Source organism: Triticum aestivum, chromosome 4D (assembly GCF_018294505.1).
Source record: "Triticum aestivum cultivar Chinese Spring chromosome 4D, IWGSC CS RefSeq v2.1, whole genome shotgun sequence".
Lineage (NCBI taxonomy): Eukaryota > Viridiplantae > Streptophyta > Magnoliopsida > Poales > Poaceae > Triticum > Triticum aestivum.
The window spans coordinates 455,720,400-455,743,550 of record NC_057805.1 but is presented as its reverse complement, the minus strand read 5'-3'; the positions used below and the strand labels follow the sequence as shown (position 1 = coordinate 455,743,550).

The 23,151-nt window shown below is 46.0% G+C and overlaps 1 protein-coding gene across 1 annotated transcript; it reads right to left on the bottom strand.

The window, feature by feature from the left end:
* Positions 1–9,346: 9,346 nt before the first annotated feature.
* Positions 9,347–11,606, bottom strand: LOC123098571 (uncharacterized). The gene is made up of 2 exons (XM_044520607.1): positions 10,272–11,606; positions 9,347–9,766 (listed from the first exon to the last, which is right to left on the bottom strand). The coding sequence occupies exons 1-2, from the start codon at positions 11,461–11,463 to the stop codon at positions 9,738–9,740; spliced, it is 1,221 nt and encodes a 406-aa protein (XP_044376542.1). The 5' UTR covers positions 11,464–11,606; the 3' UTR covers positions 9,347–9,737.
* Positions 11,607–23,151: the final 11,545 nt, after the last annotated feature.

Here is a 23,151-nt window from a genome sequence, read left to right as displayed (position 1 = left end):
ATAAAAAATTAATACATATATGAAAAAACATATATAAAAAAAAATGCTATGAACATTATATTCATACATACATAGCCACGTCCATTCATCATATAGCTACCACATACATATATACATTATATATATATATGAAAAAAATGCAATGAACAAAAAAATAATACACATTATATAAAAAACACTGAAAAACAGAGCCGTGGCGGCGGCTCACATCGGGGGCGGCCGGCGAGGGCGACGGCGGGGGCGGCGAGGGCGTCGGCGACGGCCATGGTGGGTGGCGCGGGCCGGGGCAGGGGCGTGGCCGGCGACGACGACGACGGTGGGGGCGGGTCATGGCGCAGGGGCGCGGCCGGGCGCGCTCGGGGGCGGCGGAGGGCGACGGCGTGGGCTCGGGGGCGGCGAACGGCGTCGGCGTGGGCTCGGGGGCACGGGCGACGAAGACGGCGGCGGGGCAGCCTGGCGGCATCGATGAGGTCGGCGTCGTCGGGCGGCAACTGGCGATGAAATCTAAAAAAATGCTAAGTGCTGGCTTATATAGGAAAGGCTTTAGTCCCGGTTCGTGGCAACAACCGGGACCAAAGCCCCCCTTTAGTCCCGGTTGGTGCCAGCAGAGGCCTTTGGTCCCGGTTGGTGGCACCAACCGGGACTGATGGGGGGCTTTGGTACCGGTTCGTGGCGCCAACCGGGACCAATGCCCCCCGTTAGTCGCGGTTGGTGCTACCAACCGGGACCAAAGGCCTGCGCCTGCCAAAGCCACGATGCGGTGGGATGTTTAGTCCCACCTCGCTAGCCGAGGAGCGGCAGGACCTGTTTATAAGCCCTGCCCCTCCATCTCCATTGAACTCCTCTGAATTGCAGGCCTCTGGGCCTAATCTCGCACTGCTATGCATGTGATCCTGCTGGGCCTTCTGCGGGCCTGAATCCTGGCCCATGGATGTGTTTCTAGTCGTATTCAGGCCGTGATGGCCCAGTAGGTGGCATTTTTTTATTTTTCCCAGTTTATTTCTTTTCTTTTTTGCTTTTATTTATTTTATTTTATTTCTACTTACAACAAAATACTTATTTATTTTATTTTATTTTGTTTCTAATTACTTATTTATTTTATTTTATGATAATTCTTTTTGCTATTAAAGTTTCTAACAAAAAAAGTTCTTTATGAAAATTCTTTTTGCTTTTAATGATTTTGAACAGAAAAAACTTTGATAATTTTAGTTGCATCAATTTTATATAATTTTAGTTTCAATAATACTAGAGGTTGCTTATAACGTTTTGAACAGAAAATACATTGATAATTTTAGTTTCATAAATTTTATTTATGTTATTAAAGTTTATTTTATTTATTTATTTGTTTCTACTTATATATTTTATTAAAGTTTATTTTATTCTGTTTCTAATTACTTATTTATTTTATTTTATTTTATGATAATTGTTATTTTCCATGCATTTACTGATTATTTTGAGCTATAAGACCCTGAAATTGAAAAGCACTACAAATGAACTCTCAAAAGGTTGAAAGTTGGCATGGTATCATCATTTCACCCACATAGCATGTGCAAGAAAGTAGAGAGGGTTACGGCAAAAACTGGATGCACTTTGTGTACAAAACGGACAATCTCTTTCGAAGTATCAGGGTTTCATACAGAAACTCGTCTGTTACAAAGGGATTTCATTTTTTAGAACTTATTTGAACTCCATAGTTTTTCTGTGTTCAAAATGCACCATTCAAAGCCACATCATCAATTTTCAACCCTTTCTGACTTCATTTGTTATTTTCCATGTATTTACTGATTATTTTGAGCTATAAGACCCTGAAATTGAAAAGCACTACAAATGAACTCTGAAAATGTTGAAAGTTGGCATGGTATCATCATTTCACCCACATAGCATGTGCAAGAAAGTTGAGAGGGTTACGGAAAAAACTGGATGCACTTCGTGTACAAAACGGACAATCTGTTTCGAAGTATCAGGATTTCATACGGAAACTCGTCTGTTACAACAGGCATTTCAAATGAACTACGAAAAGGTTGAAAGTTGGCATGGTATCATCATAATAGTTGTGGAGAGAAAGTCTTCACTTTTTTTCGCTTGTGTGCTTTGCTTATTGCGCCGTAACCATGGATAATCTTCATCATTTATCAGGATGCTTGGGTCAGCCTTGACTTTGAAGGGAGGAATTTCATGAAACTTTTCATAATCTTCAGACATGTCTGTCTTGCCCTCCACTCCCACGATGTCCCTTTTTCCTGAAAGAACTATGTGGCGCTTTGGCTCATCGTATGATGTATTCGCTTCCTTATCTTTTCTTTTTCTCGGTTTGGTAGACATGTCCTTCACATAGATAACCTGTGCCACATCATTGGCTAGGACGAACGGTTCGTCAGTGTACCCAAGATTGTTCAGATCCACTGTTGTCATTCCGTACTGTGGGTCTACCTGTACCCCGCCTCCTGACAGATTGACCCATTTGCACTTAAACAAAGGGACCTTAAAATCATGTCCGTAGTCAAGTTCCCATATGTCCACTATGTAACCATAATATGTGTCCTTTCCCCTCTCGGTTGCTGCATCAAAGCGGACACCGCTGTTTTGGTTGGTGCTCTTTTGATCTTGGGCGATCGTGTAAAATGTATTCCCATTTATCTCGTATCCTTTGTAAGTCAATACAGTCGAAGATGGTCCCCTGGACAACGAGTACAGCTCATCACAAACAGTGTTGTCACCTCTGAGACGTGTTTCCAACCAACTGCTGAAAGTCCTGATGTGTTCACATGTAATCCAGTCGTCACACTGCTCCGGGTGTTTGGAGCGCAGACTGTTCTTGTGTTCATCGACATACGGGGTCACCAAGGTAGAGTTCTGTAGAACTGTGTAGTGTGCTTGAGACCAAGAATGCCCGTCCCTGCATATTATTGAGTCCGCTCCTAGCGTGCCTTTTCCAGTCAGTCTCCCGTCATACCGCGATTTAGGGAGACCTATCTTCTTAAGGCCAGGAATGAAGTCAACACAAAACCCAATGACATCCTCTGTTTGATGGCCCATGGAGATGCTTCCTTCTGGCCTAGCACGGTTACGGACATATTTCTTTAGGACTCCCATGAACCTCTCAAAGGGGAACATATTGTGTAGAAATACGGGGCCCAGAATGACAATCTCGTCGACTAGATGAACTAGGACGTGCGTCATGATATTGAAGAAGGATGGTGGGAACACCAGCTCGAAACTGACAAGACATTGCACCACATCACTCCTTAGCCTTGGTATGATTTCTGGATCGATCACCTTCTGAGAGATTGCATTGAGGAATGCACATAGCTTCACAATGGCTAATCGGACGTTTTCCGGTAGAAGCCCCCTCAATGCAACCGGAAGCAGTTGCATCATAATCACGTGGCAGTCATGAGACTTTAGGTTCTTTTACTCTGGAATATTTATTATTCCCTTTATATTCGACGAGAAGCCAGTCGGGACCTTCATACTGAGCAGGCATTCAAAAAAGATTTCCTTCTCTTCTTTGGTAAGAGCGTAGCTGGCAGGACCTTCATACTGCTTTGGAGGCATGCCGTCTTTTTCGTGCAAACGTTGCAGGTCCTCCCGTGCCTCAGGTGTATCTTTTGTCTTCCCATACACGCCCAAGAAGCCTAACAGGTTCACGCAAAGGTTCTTCGTCACGTGCATCACGTCGATTGAAGAGCGTACCTCTAGGTCTTTCCAGTACGGTAGGTCCCAAAATATAGATTTCTTCTTCCACATGGGTGCGTGTCCCTCAGCGTCATTCGTAACAGCTAGTCCGCCGGGACCCTTTCCAAAGATTACGTGTAAATCAGAGACCATAGCAAGTACGTGATCACCGGTACGCATGGCGGGCTTCTTCCGGTGATCTGCCTCGCCTTTGAAATGCTTGCCTTTCTTTCGACATTGATGGTTGGTCGGGAGAAATCGACGATGGCCCAGGTACACATTCTTCCTGCATCTGTCCAGGTATATACTTTCGGTGTCAGCTAAACAGTGCGTGCATGCGTGGTATCCCTTGTTTGTCTGTCCTGAAAGGTTACTGAGAGCGGGCCAATCGTTGATGGTTACAAACAGCAACGCATGCAGGTTAAATTCCTCCTGTTTGTGCTCATCCCACGCACGTACACCGTTTCCATTCCACAGCTGTAAAAGTTCTTCAACTAATGGCCTTAGGTACACATCAATGTCGTTGCCGGGTTGCTTAGGGCCTTGGATGAGAATTGGCATCATAATGAACTTCCGCTTCATGCACATCCAAGGAGGAAGGTTATACATACATAGAGTCACGGGCCAGGTGATGTGATTGCTGCTCTGCTCCCCGAAAGGATTAATGCCATCCGCGCTTAAAGCAAACCATACGTTCCTTGGGTCACTTGCAAACTCAGCCCAGTACTTTCTCTCGATTCTTCTCCACTGCGACCCGTCAGCGGGTGCTCTCAACTTCCCGTCTTTCTTACGGTCCTCACTGTGCCATCGCATCAACTTGGCATGCTCTTTGTTTCTGAACAGTCGTTTCAACCGTGGTATTATAGGAGCATACCACATCACCTTCGCAGGAACCCTCTTCCTGCGGGGCTCGCCGTCAACATCACCAGGGTCATCTCGTCTGATCTTATACCGCAATGCACCGCATACCGGGCATGCGTTCAAATCCTTGTACGCACCGCGGTAGAGGATGCAGTCATTAGGGCATGCATGTATCTTCTCCACCTCCAATCCTAGAGGGCATACGACCTTCTTTGCTACGTACGTACTGTCGGGCAATTCGTTATCCTTTGGAAGCTTCTTCTTCAATATTTTCAGTAGCTTCTCAAATCCTTTGTCAGGCACAGCATTCTCTGCCTTCCACTGCAGCAATTCCAGTACGGTACCGAGCTTTGTGTTGCCATCTTCGCAATTGGGGTACAACCCTTTTTTGTGATCCTCTAACATGCGATCGAACTTCAGCTTCTCCTTTTCACTTTCGCATTGCGTCCTTGCATCGACAATGACCCGGCGGAGATCATCATCATCGGGCACATCGTCTGGTTCCTCTTGATCTTCAGTAGCTTCCCCCGTTGCAGCATCACCGTATTCAGGGGGCACATAGTTGTCATCGTCCTCTTCTTCTTCGCTGTCTTCCATCATAACCCCTATTTCTCCGTGCTTGTCCAAACATTATAGTGTGGCATGAAACCCTTATAAAGCAGGTGGGTGTGAAGGGTTTTCGAGTCAGAGTAAGACCTCGTATTCCCACAGCTAGGGCATGGACAGCACATAAAACCATTCTGCTTGTTTGCCTCAGCCACTTCGAGAAAATTATGCACACCCTTAATGTACTCGGAGGTGTGTCTGTCACCGTACATCCATTGCCGGTTCATCTGCGTGCATTATATATAATTATATGTGTCAAAAGTAAGAAAATTAGACAAGTATCTATGTAAAGTAAGATTTTTTTCCAGAAAGAAGATAAGAACAAGAGGCTCACCACGGTGGTCCCGGCGACGAGATCGGCGCCGGTGATCGACGGCGGTGAAGACCGGGACGGGGCGTGATGGACCGCTAATATAAACCTAGACAAATATCAGGGAAAATGGAGCTCGGAGGTCGAGCTTCGAGAGGAGAAAGCTTAACTAGTGTGGCTCGGGCATTTCATCGAACACCTCATGTGCATAGGAGGTGAGCTAGAGCACCCAATGCCCTCCCCCTCGCCGGCCAGCAAAAAACAGAGCACTATGGAGTGCTCTGCTCGCCGGCGATGGGGTATATATATAGGCAACTCATTTGTCCCGGTTCGTGGATGGAACCGGGACTAAAGGCCTTCCTTCTGTCCCGGTTCCTACCACGAACCGGGACCAATGGTTGTGGGCCAGGAGCAAGGCCCATTGGTCCCGGTTCGTGCCAAGAACCTGGACAAATGGGCCAGACGAACCGGGACCAATGCCCACGAGGCCCCGGCCGGCCCCCTGGGCTCTCGAACCGGGACAAATGCCTCCATTGGTCCCGGTTCGTGGCAGAACCGGGACTAATGGGCTGGCCAGGCCCGAACGAAAGCCCCTTTTTCTACTAGTTTGCAAACTCGGTGGGACCGACCGCTCATCTCGGTTAGACCGAAACGTTACGAAGGGAAACAGAGAGTTTGCAATCCCATCTCGGTGAGACCGAACTAATTAGGGTTTCTGGCTATGGCTATGTCAAATGAACTCGGTGGCGCCGGATAGATCAAATTGGTGGGGCCGAGTTTGACTTTTGGTTTGGGACATATGTGGATATGAGAAAGTGGTTGAGGGCTTTTGGAGCATATCACTAAGCATTTTGAGCAAGCAAGCCATTAAGCAACACCTCATCCCCTTTTAATAGTATTGGTTTTTCCTATGGACTCAATATGATCTTGGATCACTAAAATGAAAAAGGTAGAGTCTTGAGCTTGAGCCAATATGTGTCCTTAGCATTTTGAGGGGTCCACATTCCTAGTTCATGACATGCCAATCATTGAACTTTCTGAAATGACATCTTGAACGAGCATTAGTCAATGAGCTATATGTTGTTAGGAATTACCAAAACCATCCTGGGATAGTTGCACTTTCACTTGCCATTAATCATGACCCTTGAGGAACTGGATACCAACAATTTTTTGATCCATCTCTGATCAAAGCCCCTTGTAGGTAAGATGATGAGTAGAGCATTCCAACTAACACTATTGAAAGCTTTCTGAAAACCTTTAATTCAACACGATCATGGGCATGCGCCTCTTCTTTGCTTGCTGCACCAGTTCAGCTGCAAGGACAAAAATTTCTACAATGCATCTACCAGGTTTTTTTTAGAAAAGGATGCATCTACCAGGTAGAAAACCAGATTGTAAAGGGTGCACCAGATCCGATACCTTTTTCTGCAGACGTAAGACAAGAACTTTGGATGTCAGTTTTGGAATACTGTCAACTAGGGAGATTGGTCTGAATTTCTTAATGTCCATAGCAGCTTCCTTCTTAGGCAACAAAACGATGTTGGTTGTATTAATTTCTTGCATTTCTGTCTTATGAGCATAAAATTCCTCAAAGAAATCAGATCATCCATCAAGAGATGTTTGAATGCCTTCAAAAAATCACTGTCCGGTCCCGGGCTCCTGTTGCTTGGTAATCCGTTAATAACCGAAAAATCTCTCCCCACGAGAAGGGCTCCTCCAACATGCTTAAAGAAGATTGATCATACAACTAAGAAACATAAAGCGTTGGAATGGAAAAAAGGGAGTGCCAAAAATATTTGTGAAGAAATCCATGGTGATTGACAGCTTATCCTGATCATCATGGAATTCAATACCATCTTTCAAAGGCATCCTGATCTAATTTTTCAGTGATGGTAGTTTGCAGCAGCATGGAAGAAACTTGTATTTTCATCCCCTAGAACACAATTTCTGATTTTAGCACGCCGTGTCTAGGCGCTAGTTTGCCAGATGATGATTTGTCGTGCTTTTATCGTGGCATGTTTTCTCAGAGAGAATTCAAGAGATGTTAAGCTCCTTCCGTTCCTCAACCGCATCCAGATATTGAATAACATACTTGCAGTTTTCCAAAAGAAGTTGGAGACTGGGCCTCTTCTTTGCCCACTGTCTGATAGCCGCACGTACTCTGCTCAGTTTGAAGCTGATCAGAGACAATGAGGAAGCAAAGTGTGTAGTACCTCTGGTCAGGTCGCTGGAAATGATCTACTGTATGTGGCTTCCTGTAAAGGGTGCACCAGATCCGGCATCTTTTTATGCAGACGTAAGGCAAGAACTTTGGACGTCAGTTTTGGAATACTGTCAACTAGGGAGATTGGTCTGAATTCCTTAGTGTCCACAGGAGCTTCCTTGCATTTCTGTCTTATGAGCATAAAATTCCTGAAAGAAATCAGATCATCCTTCAAGAGATGTTTGAATGCCTTAAAAAAATCATTGGTATAGCCATCGTCCGGTCCCGGGCTCCTATTGTTTGGTAATCCGTGAATAACCGAAACTATCACTCCCCACGGGAAGGGCTCCTCCAACATGCTTAAAGAAGATTGATCATACAACTGAGAAATATCGAGCGTTGGAAGGGAAACAGAGGGAGTGCTAAAATATTTGTGAAGAAATCCGTGGCAATTGACAGCTTACGCTGATCATCATAGAATCTAACACCATATTTCAAAAGCATCCTGGTCTAATTTTTTCCTGTGATGGCAATTTGCAGCATCATGGAAGAAACTTGTATTTTCATCCCCTAGAACACAATTTCTGATTTTAGCACGCCTTCTCCAGACGCTAGTTTGTCAGATGATGATTTGTTGTGCTTTTGTCGTAGCATGTTTTCTCAGAGAGAACGCAAGAGATGTTAAGCTCCTTCGTTCCTCGATCGCATCCAGATATTAAATAACATACTTGCAGTTTCCCAAAAGAAGTTGGAGACTGGGCCTCTTCTTTGCCCGCTGCCTGATAGCCGCGTGTACTCTGCTCAGTTTGTAGCTGATCAGGGACAATGAGGAAGCAAAGTGTCTAGTACCTCTGGTCAGGCCGCTGGAAATGATCTCCGTGGCTTCCTGTATATGTAATCGGTGATTCTCGAATCTGAACATATTGCTCTTGGCAGAGTCCTTGTTAAAGCCCACAGTTATAAGAGTGGTCAGAAGAAGTACTTGTTGTGAAAACTGAAGCTGCCGTGTTGAGAAAACCAAGGTTACAGTCTGCATTAACTAGGTACTCTGTCAAGCTTAATCATAGTTGCCTCCCTTCTCTTGTCCGACCAAGTGAACTGTTGGTTGGAGACATCGATGTCATCCATAGCATTGTCCCGGATCCAATTATTAAAACTTTCCATCACAACCCAGTTCTTGTGTCCCCTTGATTTCTCGTGACCAAATCTGTACATGTCGAAGTCTCCCAGTAGGATATATCCTTTGTAAGCCACTACACGGGATAAGTTGATCAATTGTATATCCCGGCATTTGTAATCTTTCTTGATATAGTGAATTTTCGATGGTTGGCGTCCCCTTTCGCATTGAAGGGGTTTTCCATGTAAAAATCTTGCGGCCCCTATGTTTGATTCGATCTTCCTCGTTTTCTTGCCTGTCGTATCTCTAACTCTAACACATGCAGTGCCTACGCACACACTCCAATTGATTGTCCTGGTACAAAAGATTTGTTGAGGAATGATTCATTTTTCCACGGTAACTCAATGAGATATTTTTGGTTTCTCAATTATGTCGAAATGTCATTGGAGGCTGTCCGTCGCTCTCCACCAATAAACAATCGCTAGTCTTGCTCGCATCTCAATGTTGATCAAATTTATGAAACCACATATCACGAAACAAAAATGGGCTTGCCTTCGAGCACTTGCACAATACAGAAATATAAGATGACCTTCCAAAGATCGACATAGCCCAGCTGATTATTAGTACATAGATATCTCCGTCTCCTTAAAATTTAGGTACTTTAAGTCTACACTCATAAGTTACTGTCACAATTGATCATGTTCTACTTCCTTACCTTAATTCCTTAGGCAAAACACATCAATACCCTGCTGGTGTTACGGACACAATGACTGCTGACTCGAGTTTTGGCACAAGCACAAACAGAACAAAAGCACATACACCCTGACTGAACAATCCAACACATCCAGCAAAAGAAGACACCGAAGTTCAGTGGTACAAATTCTTCCTGGGCAGCAAAAGCAAACAGATCCATTGTTTTGACGCCATTTGATTATGCTGATGTAGCAGTAGCACCAACAGGAAGCTTAGTCAGAGGTCGGCATTCGCCCCCAAGCTGCACCATAAGAAAACAAAGCTTCATAAGATGATCTGATGAGCACAAGAGGAGCACACTTTGTCCCTTAACAACTTCAACTCTAGCTGTCCAAATGAACCAAGAACATCCACAGAACGGAATGATTCAATATGTACTACTACAATGTCGGAGACACACATCAAGGAAATCCTCTCCTTCCCTTGCGTAAGTGTTTAGTGGCACACACACACACACACACACCCACACACACCAACCAAAGCTCTGATCACATAACCTGTATGCAAACTGCTCTTGGCAATGCACAACTACTGGGACTCTACACATAAATGTCTATCTATTTACGTAGAAAAATGAAAGAAAATCTCTACATGCTCCCTCCGTAATGAAATATAAGAGTGTTTAGATCATTTCTTTAGTGATCTAAATGCTCTTATATTTCTTTACAGAGGGAGTACTTATCAACGTAGTTAAAGCTAGTGAATGGCATGTTTAGTGTTCATGACTAAATGTGCATATTTCGTACCTCTAGTGTAGAAGCTTGTGTAGGGCATGACTCTTTTGAAAGATGACGCTCTATGTACCTCCTTGCTTCGGCCTGAGTTGAGCTCAATTGTGTACAACCCAGCCTTTGTACTCAGGAAGATGAGACCAACACCTTCTGCAAAACCAACCACGAACACATCCAAGAGGGCACCAGAAGGGAGCAACGGTTCGAGCTCAATGACTCTGCGCCGTGCCAATGGCGCAGCTCCATTGGAGCCAGCTTCCATTGACCATAGGTAGAGTCTAGGCTCCAGCACGGTGGCGAACAGCAGCATGCCCTCCTCCATCCCCATGAGGTCAATGGTCGGCATGTCCTCTCTATCATCTTCAAATATTGGACCAATCAGCGATAGTTCTTCCTCACCCATGTTGTACTCCACAATACTTTGGGTATATGCACATTGGAAATAGACCTTATTTCCAACAACGCCAATTTGCCCAGTCATCTCGATGGCATTCGGCCCCTCAATGGAGATCATGTCACTCCACTCATCAGTCTTTGATGAGTATACGGATGCAAAGGTGAGCTCCTGTTCCTCGTCGGAGCCGACGAGGGCCACAAGGAAAGGGCCGCCATGGCAGTAGAGGTGGTCGCATCCATCCTTGGCGCAGAGCACTGCAGCATTCCAGGTTACTCCCTCGACCTCTTCCTCGTCCTCCTCATCGTCGTCATCTTGACGATTCCAGATGATTTCCGCGCAATCGGGGGCGGCGTCGATCCTCCACCGGTCGTAGGTGACGAGGTCGCACACGACGAAGTCCTCGTCCCTTTTGGGGGTGTGGAAGAGGACGAGGCCGTGGCGGGAGTCGAGGACGCGCCAGTGGCGGCGCTCGTGGCAGGCCGGCGGGCGGAAGGACGCGGCGGAGACGAAGTTGGAGACCAGGTACTCCTCGTGCTGCTTGATCCTCCCTCTCCCCCACGACCTCTCGTGGTGCGTGTTGTGGAGGAAGCCCAGCATGGGCGGCGCCCCGTGGAAGGCGCGGTACTCGCGGGTGAAGATGACGTCGGAGAGGATGCGGCTCCAGGTCGTGCAGACGGCGGCGGCGCGGACGAGGGTCTTGGGGTCGTCCGCCGGGACGCGCAGGAAGATCTCCCTCATGGCGTCGTCGACCAGCGCCGGCGGCGAGTGGCGGCCGCACTGCGCCAGAAGGAGGCTCGTCGTGGGGGGCATCGGGCCGCCGTCGCGTCGCCGGATTGGGGTTTCCGTCGAGGGATTTGCGGGGGAGTGGTGGAGCAGCGCCGCCGCGGCGTGGAGTTGCGAGTGGGAGGAGTGGGGTTTCTGCGGTTCGGCGTTCTGAATGGGCTCGTGTGAACAGGCTGGACCGCTGGGCCTATTTCGTTTTGCTCTTGGGCTTCAGGGAGGCCGAGATGCTAATGTTTTGGTAGCCACAAGGAGAGAGTACAGCTATACCCCATAAGCCCCTAAAAAAAGCTATACCACCATAAGGACCCCTAAAAGAACTATGGGCGTGTTTGGTTACATTGCCAATCGAGCCTGGCCCGGCGAGTCTGGCTCTAGTGAGCCGGTTTGAGGGGATGCAGGCACAAAGACCCCAGATGCACATAGTTTGGTTGCCTGCATGTACCTTAGTTGCATGAGATAACCATTTTTGACCCCACGTTTGGTTGCCCGCATTGCATTAGGCGCACATATGACATTGGTGTTTGGTTACAACCTGCATAAGGTGTTGTCATCACTTCTAACTAGTGGTGAGCTTACCACACAAAATCTGAACATGTAGTGCCAGCTAGTTAAACAAATGACAGCTCATCCTAACTGCTATCAAATGACAGTTCAAATTGTCAGGCTCGACCTCTTCCTCCTCAGGCATGTGCTCATCAAAGCCCCACTGAAGGATCGAGTTATGCAGAATGCAACAAGTAAGAACAAGTTTAACCTGAGTGGATTATGGGTAGAACGGCTCCTATGCAGTCCTAGGATAGTTCCTACTAGAGAACTCGTTGAGATGGTACCTGGTTTTCCTGAAGGGTGGAAGAATACCCGACCGACATGCATAGCCAGCATCTCCAAGGTAGAACTTGTCGTCGGGGATGTTGATCCCATCAGGTCGACTCATGCCGTCACTGAGAATGTTAGCATCATGCGCTGACCCCTCCCAACCAGCTAGCACATATGTGAACTTCAGATCAAAGTTAACAGCAGCAAGCAGATTCTGGCTTGTGTAGTGCTTCCTCCCCCTGTATGTTGTAGACTGTAACCTAGGAACTCTGGCAGTGACATGAGTACCATCTATTGCCCCAATGCAATCCTGAAAATGGCATCACAAGCCTGTGTTAGTGCTAAACTTGAACAATACAAGCATATCAAGCCATGAAAAGTGTATATTTCCAATGCTCACCTTAAAGTATGGATACCATCTTGGGCTTCCGCGAATCTTGGGTGGAGTCTGGCCAGATGGTCTCCTGATCATCTCTCCTCTAAGCTCCCCAACAGCAAAAAGCACCTGCTTGAAGTGTTGGGGAACGTAGTAATAATTCAAAATTTTCCTACGTGTCACCAAGATCAATCTAGGAGATGCTAGCAATGAGAGAGAGGGAGTGCATCTTCATACCCTTGAAGATCGCTAAGCAGAAGCGTTACAAGGAACGCAGATGATGGAGTCGTACTCGCGGTGATTCAAATCGCAGAAGATCCGATCTAGGGCCGAACGGACGGCGCCTCCGCGTTCAACACACGTACAGCCCGGGGACGTCTCCTCCTTCTTGATCCAGCAAGGGGGAAGGAGAAGTTGAGGAAGAACTCTGACAACACGACGGTGTGGTGGTGATGGAGCTCGTGGTTCTCCGGCAGGGCTTCGCCAAGCACTACGGAGGAGGAGGTGTTGGAGAGGGGGAGGGGCTACGCCAGGAGAAGGATATGGTAGCCCTCCCACCCCCCACTATTTATAGGGGGAAGGGGAGAGGGGGCCGGCCCCTAGATCCCATCTACAAGGGGGGCGGCGGCCAAGGCGGGGACTTGCCCCCCAAGTTTGGTGGGAGGCGCCCCCACCCCTAGGGTTTCTAACCCTAGGCCCCTTGGGGGGGCGCACCAGCTGAAGGAAATATGCCCTAGAGGCAATAATAAAGTTGTTATTTATATTTTCTTATATCATCATAAATGTTTATTATTCATGCTAGAATTGTATTAACCGGAAACTTAGTACATGTGTGAATACATAGACAAACAGAGTGTCACTAGTATGCCTCTACTTGACTAGCTCGTTGAATCAGAGATGGTTAAGTTTCCTAGCCATAGACATGAGTTGTCATTTGATTAACTGGATCACATCATTAGAGAATGATGTGATTGACTTGACCCATTCCGTTAGCTTAGCACTTGATCATTTAGTATATTGCTATTGCTTTCTTCATGACTTATACATGTTCCTATGACTATGAGATTATGCAACTCCCGAATACCGGAGGAACACTTTGTGTGCTACCAAACGTCACAACGTAACTGGGTGATTATAAAGGTGCTCTACAGGTGTCTCCGATGGTACTTGTTGAGTTGGCATAGATCAAGATTAGGGTTTGTCACTCCGATTGTCGGAGAGGTATCTTTGGGCCCTCTCGGTAATGCACATCACTATAAGCCTTGCAAGCAATGTGACTAATGAGTTAGTTGCGGGATGATGCATTACGGAACGAGTAAAGAGACTTGCCGGTAACAAGATTAAACTAGGTGTTGAGATACCGACGATCGAATCTCGGGCAAGTAACATACCAATGACAAAGGGAACAACGTATGTTGTTATTGTTGGGGAACGTAGTAATTTCAAAAAAATTCCTACGCACACACAGGATCATGGTGATGCATAGCAACGAGAGGGGAGAGTGTTGTCCACGTACCCTCGTAGACCGAAAGCGGAAGCGTTAGCACAACGCGGTTGATGTAGTCGTACGTCTTCACGATCCGACCGATCCGAGTACCGAACGTACGACACCTCCGAGTTCAGCACACGTTCAGCTCGATGACGTCCCGCGAACTCCGATCCAGCAGAGCTTCACGGGAGAGTTCCGTCAGCATGACGGAGTGGTGACGGTGATGATGATGCTACCAACGCAGGGCTTCGCCTAAGCACCGCTACGATATGATCGAGGTGGAATATGGTGGAGGGGGCACCGCACACGGCTAAGAGATCAAGAGATCAATTGTTGTGTCTAGAGGTGCCCCCTGCCCCATATATAAAGGACCAGGGGGGAGGAGGCGACCGGCCAGGGGAGGGCGCGCCAGGGAGGAGTCCTACTCCCACCGGGAGTAGGACTCCCTCTTTTCCTAGTTGGAGTAGGAGGGGGAAAGGAAGGGAAGGAGAGAGGGGGAAGGAAAGGGGGCGCCGCCCCCCTCCTTGTCCAATTCGGACTAGAGGGGAGGGGGCGCGCGGCCAGCCCTAGCTGCCCCTCCTCTTCTCCACTAAGGCCCATCTTGGTCCATTAAACTCCCCGGGGGGTTCCGGTAACCCCCCGGTACTCCGGTATATGTCCGAAACTCCCTGAAACCATTCCGGTGTCCGAACATAGTCGTCCAATATATTGATCTTTACGTCTCTACCATTTCGAGACTCCTCGTCATGTCCGTGATCACATCCGGGACTCCGAACAACCTTCGGCACATCAAAACACAAAAACTCATAATACAATCGTCACCGAAACTTTAAGCGTGCGGACCCTACTGGTTCGAGAACAATGTAGACATGACCAAGACACGTCTCCGGCCAATAACAAATAGCGGAACCTAGATGCTCATATTGGATCCTACATATCCTACGAAGATCTTTATCGGTCAAACCGCATAACAACATACGTTGTTCCCTTTGTCATCGGTATGTTACTTGCCCGAGATTCGATCGTCGGTATCTCAATACCTAGTTCAATCTCGTTACCGGCAAGTCTCTTTACTCGTTCCGTAATACATCATCTCGCAACTAACTCATTAGTTACAATGCTTGCAAGGCTTATAGTGATGTGCATTACCGAGTGGGCCCAGAGATACCTCTCCGACAATCGGAGTGACAAATCCTAATCTCGAAATACGCCAACCCAACAAGTACCTTCGGAGACACCTGTAGAGCACCTTTATAATCACCCAGTTACGTTGTGACGTTTGGTAGCACACAAAGTGTTCCTCCGGTAAACGGGAGTTGCATAATCTCATAGTCATAGGAACATGTATAAGTCATGAAGAAAGCAATAGCAACATACTAAACGATCAAGTGCTAAGCTAACGGAATGGGTCAAGTCAATCACATCATTCTCCTAATGATGTGATCCCGTTAATCAAATGACAACTCATGTCTATGGCCAGGAAACATAACCATCTTTGATTAACGAGCTAGTCAAGTAGAGGCATACTAGTGACACTCTGTTTGTCTATGTATTCACACATGTATCATGTTTCCGGTTAATACAATTCTAGCATGAATAATAAACATTTATCATGATATAAGGAAATAAATAATAACTTTATTATTGCCTCTAGGGCATATTTCCTTCAGTCTCCCACTTGCACTAGAGTCAATAATCTAGATTACACAGTAATGATTCTAACACCCATGGAGCCTTGGTGCTGATCATGTTTTGCTCGTGGAAGAGGCTTAGTCAACGGGTCTGCAACATTCAGATCCGTATGTATCTTGCAAATCTCTATGTCTCCCACCTGGACTTGGTCCCGGATGGAATTGAAGCGTCTCTTGATGTGCTTGGTCCTCTTGTGAAATCTGGATTCCTTTGCCAAGGCAATTGCACCAGTATTGTCACAGAAGATTTTCATTGGACCCGATGCACTAGGTATGACACCTAGATCGGATATGAACTCCTTCATCCAGACTCCTTCATTTGCTGCTTCCGAAGCAGCTATGTACTCCGCTTCACACGTAGATCCCGCCACGACGCTTTGTTTAGAACTGCACCAACTGACAGCTCCACCGTTCAATATAAACACGTATCCGGTTTGCGATTTAGAATCGTCCGGATCAGTGTCAAAGCTTGCATCAACGTAACCATTTACGATGAGCTCTTTGTCACCTCCATAAACGAGAAACATATCCTTAGTCCTTTTCAGGTATTTCAGGATGTTCTTGACCGCTGTCCAGTGATCCACTCCTGGATTACTTTGGTACCTCCCTGCTAAACTAATAGCAAGGCACACATCAGGTCTGGTACACAGCATTGCATACATGATAGAGCCTATGGCTGAAGCATAGGGAACATCTTTCATTTTCTCTCTATCTTCTGCAGTGGTCGGGCATTGAGTCTTACTCAACTTCACACCTTGTAACACAGGCAAGAACCCTTTCTTTGCTTGATCCATTTTGAACTTCTTCAAAACTTTGTCAAGGTATGTGCTTTGTGAAAGTCCAATTAAGCGTCTTGATCTATCTCTATAGATCTTGATGCCCAATATGTAAGCAGCTTCACCGAGGTCCTTCATTGAAAAACTCTTATTCAAGTATCCTTTTATGCTATCCAGAAATTCTATATCATTTCCAATCAACAATATGTCATCCACATATAAGATTAGAAATGCTACAGAGCTCCCACTCACTTTCTTGTAAATACAGGCTTCTCCAAAAGTCTGTATAAAACCATATGCTTTGATCACACTATCAAAGCGTTTATTCCAACTCCGAGAGGCTTGCACCAGTCCATAAATGGATCGCTGGAGCTTGCACACTTTGTTAGCTCCCTTTGGATCGATAAAACCTTCAGGTTGCATCATATACAACTCTTCTTCCAGAAATCCATTCAGGAATGCAGTCTTTACATCCATTTGCCAAATTTCATAATCATAAAATGCGGCAATTGCTAACATGATTCGGACGGACTTAAGCATCGCTACGGGTGAGAAGGTCTCATCGTAGTCAATCCCTTGAACTTGTCGAAAACCTTTCGCAACAAGTCGAGCTTTATAGACAGTAACATTACCGTCAGCGTCTGTCTTCTTCTTGAAGATCCATTTATTCTCAATTGCTTGCCGATCATCGGGCAAGTCAACCAAAGTCCACACTTTGTTCTCATACATGGATCCCATCTCAGATTTCATGGCCTCAAGCCATTTTGCGGAATCTGGGCTCACCATCGCTTCTTCATAGTTCGTAGGTTCGTCATGGTCTAGTAACATGACCTCCAGAACAGGATTACCGTACCACTCTGGTGCGGATCTCACTCTGGTTGACCTACGAGGTTCGGTAGTAACTTGATCTGAAGCTTCATGATCATCATCATTAGCTTCCTCACTAATTGGTGTAGGTGTCACAGGAACCGGTTTCTGTGATGAACTACTTTCCAATAAGGGAGCAGGTACAGTTACCTCATCAAGTTCTACTTTCCTCCCACTCACTTCTTTCGAGAGAAACTCCTTCTCTAGAAAGGATCCATTTTTAGCAACGAATGTTTTGCCTTCGGATCTGTGATAGAAGGTGTACCCAACAGTTTCCTTTGGGTATCCTATGAAGACACATTTCTCCGATTTGGGTTCGAGCTTATCAGGTTGAAGCTTTTTCACATAAGCATCGCAGCCCCAAACTTTAAGAAACGACAACTTTGGTTTCTTGCCAAACCACAGTTCATAAGGTGTCGTCTCAACGGATTTTGATGGTGCCCTATTTAACGTGAATGCAGCTGTCTCTAGAGCATAACCCCAAAACGATAGCGGTAAATCAGTAAGAGACATCATAGATCGCACCATATCTAGTAAAGTACGATTACGACGTTCGGACACACCATTACGCTGTGGTGTTCCGGGTGGCGTGAGTTGCGAAACTATTCCGCATTGTTTCAAATGTAGACCAAACTCGTAACTCAAATATTCTCCTCCACGATCAGATCGTAGAAACTTTATTTTCTTGTTACGATGATTTTCAACTTCACTCTGAAATTCTTTGAACTTTTCAAATGTTTCAGACTTATGTTTCATTAAGTAGATATACCCATATCTGCTTAAATCATCTGTGAAGGTGAGAAAATAACGATACCCGCCGCGAGCCTCAACATTCATTGGACCACATACATCAGTATGTATGATCTCCAACAAATCAGTTGCTCGCTCCATAGTTCCGGAGAACGGCGTTTTAGTCATCTTGCCCATGAGGCACGGTTCGCAAGTACCAAGTGATTCATAATCAAGTGATTCCAAAAGTCCATCAGTATGGAGTTTCTTCATGCGCTTTACACCAATATGACCCAAACGGCAGTGCCACAAATAAGTTGCACTATCATTATCAACTCTGCATCTTTTGGCTTCAACATTATGAATATGTGTATCACTACTTTCGAGATTCAACAAAAATAGACCACTCTTCAAGGGTGCATGACCATAAAAGATATTACTCATATAAATAGAACAACCATTATTCTCAGATTTAAATGAATAACCGTCTCGCATCAAACAAGATCCAGATATAATGTTCATGCTCAACGCTGGCACCAAATAACAATTATTCAGGTCTAAAACTAATCCCGAAGGTAGATGTAGAGGTAGCGTGCCGACGGCGATCACATCGACTTTGGAACCATTTCCCACGCGCATCGTCACCTCGTCCTTAGCCAGTCTTCGCTTAATCCGTAGTCCCTGTTTCGAGTTGCAAATATTAGCAACAGAACCAGTATCAAATACCCAGGTGCTACTGCGAGCTCTGGTAAGGTACACATCAATAACATGTATATCACATATACCTTTGTTCACCTTGCCATCCTTCTTATCCGCCAAATACTTGGGGCAGTTCCGCTTCCAGTGACCAGTCTGCTTGCAGTAGAAGCACTCAGTCTCAGGCTTAGGTCCAGACTTGGGTTTCTTCTCTTGAGCAGCAACTTGTTTGCTGTTCTTCTTGAAGTTCCCCTTCTTCTTCCCTTTACCCTTTTTCTTGAAACTGGTGGTCTTATTGACCATCAACACTTGATGCTCCTTCTTGATTTCTACCTCCGCAGCCTTTAGCATTGCGAAGAGCTCGGGAATTGTCTTATCCATCCCTTGCATATTATAGTTCATTACGAAGCTCTTGTAGCTTGGTGGCAGTGATTGAAGAATTCTGTCAATGACACTATCATCCGGAAGATTAACTCCCAGTTGAATCAAGTGATTGTTATACCCAGACATTTTGAGTATATGTTCACTGACAGAACTATTCCCCTCCATCTTGCAGCTGTAGAACTTATTGGAGACTTCATATCTCTCAATCCGGGCATTTGCTTGAAATATTAACTTCAACTCCTAGAACATCTCATATGCTCCATGACGTTCAAAACGTCGTTGAAGCCCCGGTTCTAAGCCGTAAAGCATGGCACACTGAACTATCAAGTAGTCATCAGCTTTGCTCTGCCAGACGTTCTTAACGTCGTCAGTTGCATCTGCAGCAGGCCTGGCACCCAGCGGTGCTTCCAGGACGTAATTCTTCTGTGCAGCAATGAGGATAATCCTCAAGTTACGGACCCAGTCCGTGTAATTGCTACCATCATCTTTCAACTTTTCTTTCTCAAGGAACGCATTAAAATTTAATGGAACAACAGCACGGGCCATCTATCTACAAACAACATAGACAAGCAAAATACTATCAGGTACTAAGTTCATGATAAATTTAAGTTCAATTAATCATATTATTTAAGAACTCCCACTTAGATAGATATCCCTCTGATCATCTAAGTGATCACGTGATCCAAATCAACTAAACCATGTCCGATCATCACGTGAGATGGAGTAGTTTTCAATGGTGAACATCACTATGTTGATCATATCTACTATATGATTCACGCTCGACCTTTCGGTCTCAGTGTTCCGAGGCCATATCTGCATATGCTAGGCTCGTCAAGTTTAACCCGAGTATTCAGCGTGTGCAAAACTGGCTTGCACCCGTTGTAGATGAACGTAGAGCTTATCACACCCGATCATCACGTGGTGTCTCAGCACGACGAACTTCGGCAACGGTGCATACTCAGGGAGAACACGTTTATCTTGAAATTTAGTGAGAGATCATCTTATAATGCTACCGTCAATCAAAGCAGAATAAGATGCATAAAGGATAAACATCACATGCAATCAATATAAGTGATATGATATGGCCATCATCATCTTGTGCTTGTGATCTCCATCTCCGAAGCACCGTCATGATCACCATCGTCACCGGCGCGACACCTTGATCTCCATTGTAGCATCGTTGTCGTCTCGCCAACTATTGCTTCTATGACTATCGTTACCGCTTAGTGATAAAGTAAAGCATTACAGGGCGATTGCATTGCATACAATAAAGCGACAACCATATGGCTCCTGCCAGTTGTCGATAACTCGGTTACAAAACATGATCATCTCATACAATAAAATATAGCATCCTGTCTTGACCATATCACATCACAAAATGCCCTGCAAAAACAAGTTAGACGTCCTCTACTTTGTTGTTGCAAGTTTTACGTGGCTGCTATGGGCTGAGCAAGAACCGTTCTTACCTACGCATCAAAACCACGACGATAGTTCGTCAAGTTGGTGCTGTTTTAACCTTCTCAAGGACCGGGCGTAGCCACACTCGGTTCAACTAAAGTTGGAGAAACTGACACCCGCCAGCCACCTGTGTGCAAAGCACGTCGGTACAACCAGTCTCGCGTAAGCGTGCACGTAATGTCGGTCCGGGACGCTTCATCCAACAATACCGCCGAACCAAAGTATGACATGCTGGTAAGCCGTATGACTTGTACTCGTGCATATAACATCTACGCATAAAACCTGGCTCGGATGCCACTGTTGAGGAACGTAGTAATTTCAAAAAAAAATCCTACGCACACACTGGATCATGGTGATGCATAGCAACGAGAGGGGAGAGTGTTGTCCACGTACCCTTGTAGACCGAAAGCGGAAGCGTTAGCACAACGCGGTTGATGTAGTCGTATGTCTTCACGATCCGACCGATCCAAGTACCGTACGTACGACACCTCCGAGTTCAGCACACGTTCAGCTCGATGACGTCCCGCGAACTCCGATCCAGCAGAGCTTCACGGGAGAGTTCTGTCAGCACGACGGCGTGGTGACGGTAATGATGATGCTACCGACGTAGGGCTTCGCCTAAGCACCGCTACGATATGATCGAGGTGGAATATGGTGGAGGGGGGCACCGCACACGGCTAAGAGATCAAGAGATCAATTGTTGTGTCAAGAGGTGCCCCCTGCCCCCGTATATAAAGGACCAGGGGGGAGGAGGCGGCCGACCAAGGGAGGGCGTGCCAGGGAGGAGTCCTACTCCCACCGGGAGTAGGACTCCCTCTTTTCCTAGTTGGAGTAGGAGGGGGAAAGGAAGGGAAGGAGAGAGGGGGAAGGAAAGGGGGCGCCCCCCCTCCTTGTCCAATTCAGACTAGAGGGGAGGGGGGGCGCGGCCAGCCCTAGCCGCCCCTCCTCTTCTCCACTAAGGCCCATCTTGGCCCATTAAACTCCCCGGGGGGTTCCGGTAACCCCCGGTACTCCGGTATATGTCTGAAACTCCCCGAAACCATTCCGGTGTCCGAACATAGTCGTCCAATATATCGATCTTTACGTCTCGACCATTTCGAGACTCCTCTTCATGTTCGTGATCACATCCGGGACTCTGAACAACCTTCGGTACATCAAAAAACAAAAACTCATAATACAATCGTCATTAAAACTTTAAGCGTGCGGACCCTACGGGTTCGAGAACAATGTAGACATGACCGAGACACGTCTCCGGCCAATAACCAATAGCGGAACCTGGATGCTCATATTGGCTCCTACATATTCTACGAAGATCTTTATCGGTCAAACCGCATAACAACATATGGTGTTCCCTTTGTCATCGGTATGTTACTTGCCCGAGATTCGATCGTCGGTATCTCAATACCTAGCTCAATCTCGTTGCCGGCAAGTCTCTTTAGTCGTTCCGTAATACATCATGTCGCAACTCACTCATTAGTTACAATGCTTGCAAGGCTTATAGTGATGTGCATTACGGAGTGGGCCCAGAGATACCTCTCCGAAAATCGGAGTGACAAATCCTAATCTCGAAATACGCAAACTCAACAAGTACCTTCAGAGACACCGGTAGAGCACCTTTATAATCACCCAGTTACGTTGTGACGTTTGGTAGCACACAAAGTGTTCCTCCGGTAAACGGGAGTTGCATAATCTCATAGTCATAGGAACATGTATAAGTCATGAAGAAAGCAATAGCAACATACTAAACGATCAAGTGCTAAGCTAACGGAATGGGTCAAGTCAATCACATCATTCTCCTAATGATGTGATCCCGTTAATCAAATGACAACTCATGTCTATGGCCAGGAAACATAACCATCTTTGATTAATGAGCTAGTCAAGTAGAGGCATACTAGTGACACTCTGTTTGTCTATGTATTCACACATGTATCATGTTTCCGGTTAATACAATTCTAGCATGAATAATAAACATTTATCATGATATAAGGAAATAAATAATAACTTTATTATTGCCTCTAGGGCATATTTCCTTCAGTTATGCGGTTTGACGGATAAAGATCTTCGTCGAATATGTGGGAGCCAATATGAACATCCAGGTTCCGCTATTGTTTATTGACCGGAAACGTGTCTCGGTCATGTCTACATAGTTCTCGAACCCGTAGGGTCCGCACGCTTAACGTTCTGTGACGATTTGTATTATGAGTTATGTGATTTGATGACCGAAGTTTGTTCGGAGTCCCGGATGAGATCGGGGACATGACGAGGAGTCTCGAAATGGTCGAGACGTAAAGATCGATATATTGGAAGGCTATATTCGGACATCGGAAAGGTTCCGAATGATTCGGGTATTTTTTGGAGTACCGGAGAGTTACGGGAATTCCTATTGGAGAAATGTGTCTTCATAGGATACCCAAAGGAGACTGTTGGGTACAC

Bases quoted from the DNA above. Each gene is read 5' to 3' on its own strand.
- LOC123098571 (XM_044520607.1), bottom strand. From the start codon at position 11,463: ATGCCCCCCACGACGAGCCTCCTTCTGGCGCAGTGCGGCCGCCACTCG. The intron at 9,767-10,271 runs GTACGAAATATG...CTTATGGTGCAG, and splicing joins CACAAGCTTCTACACTAGAG to CTTGGGGGCGAATGCCGACC.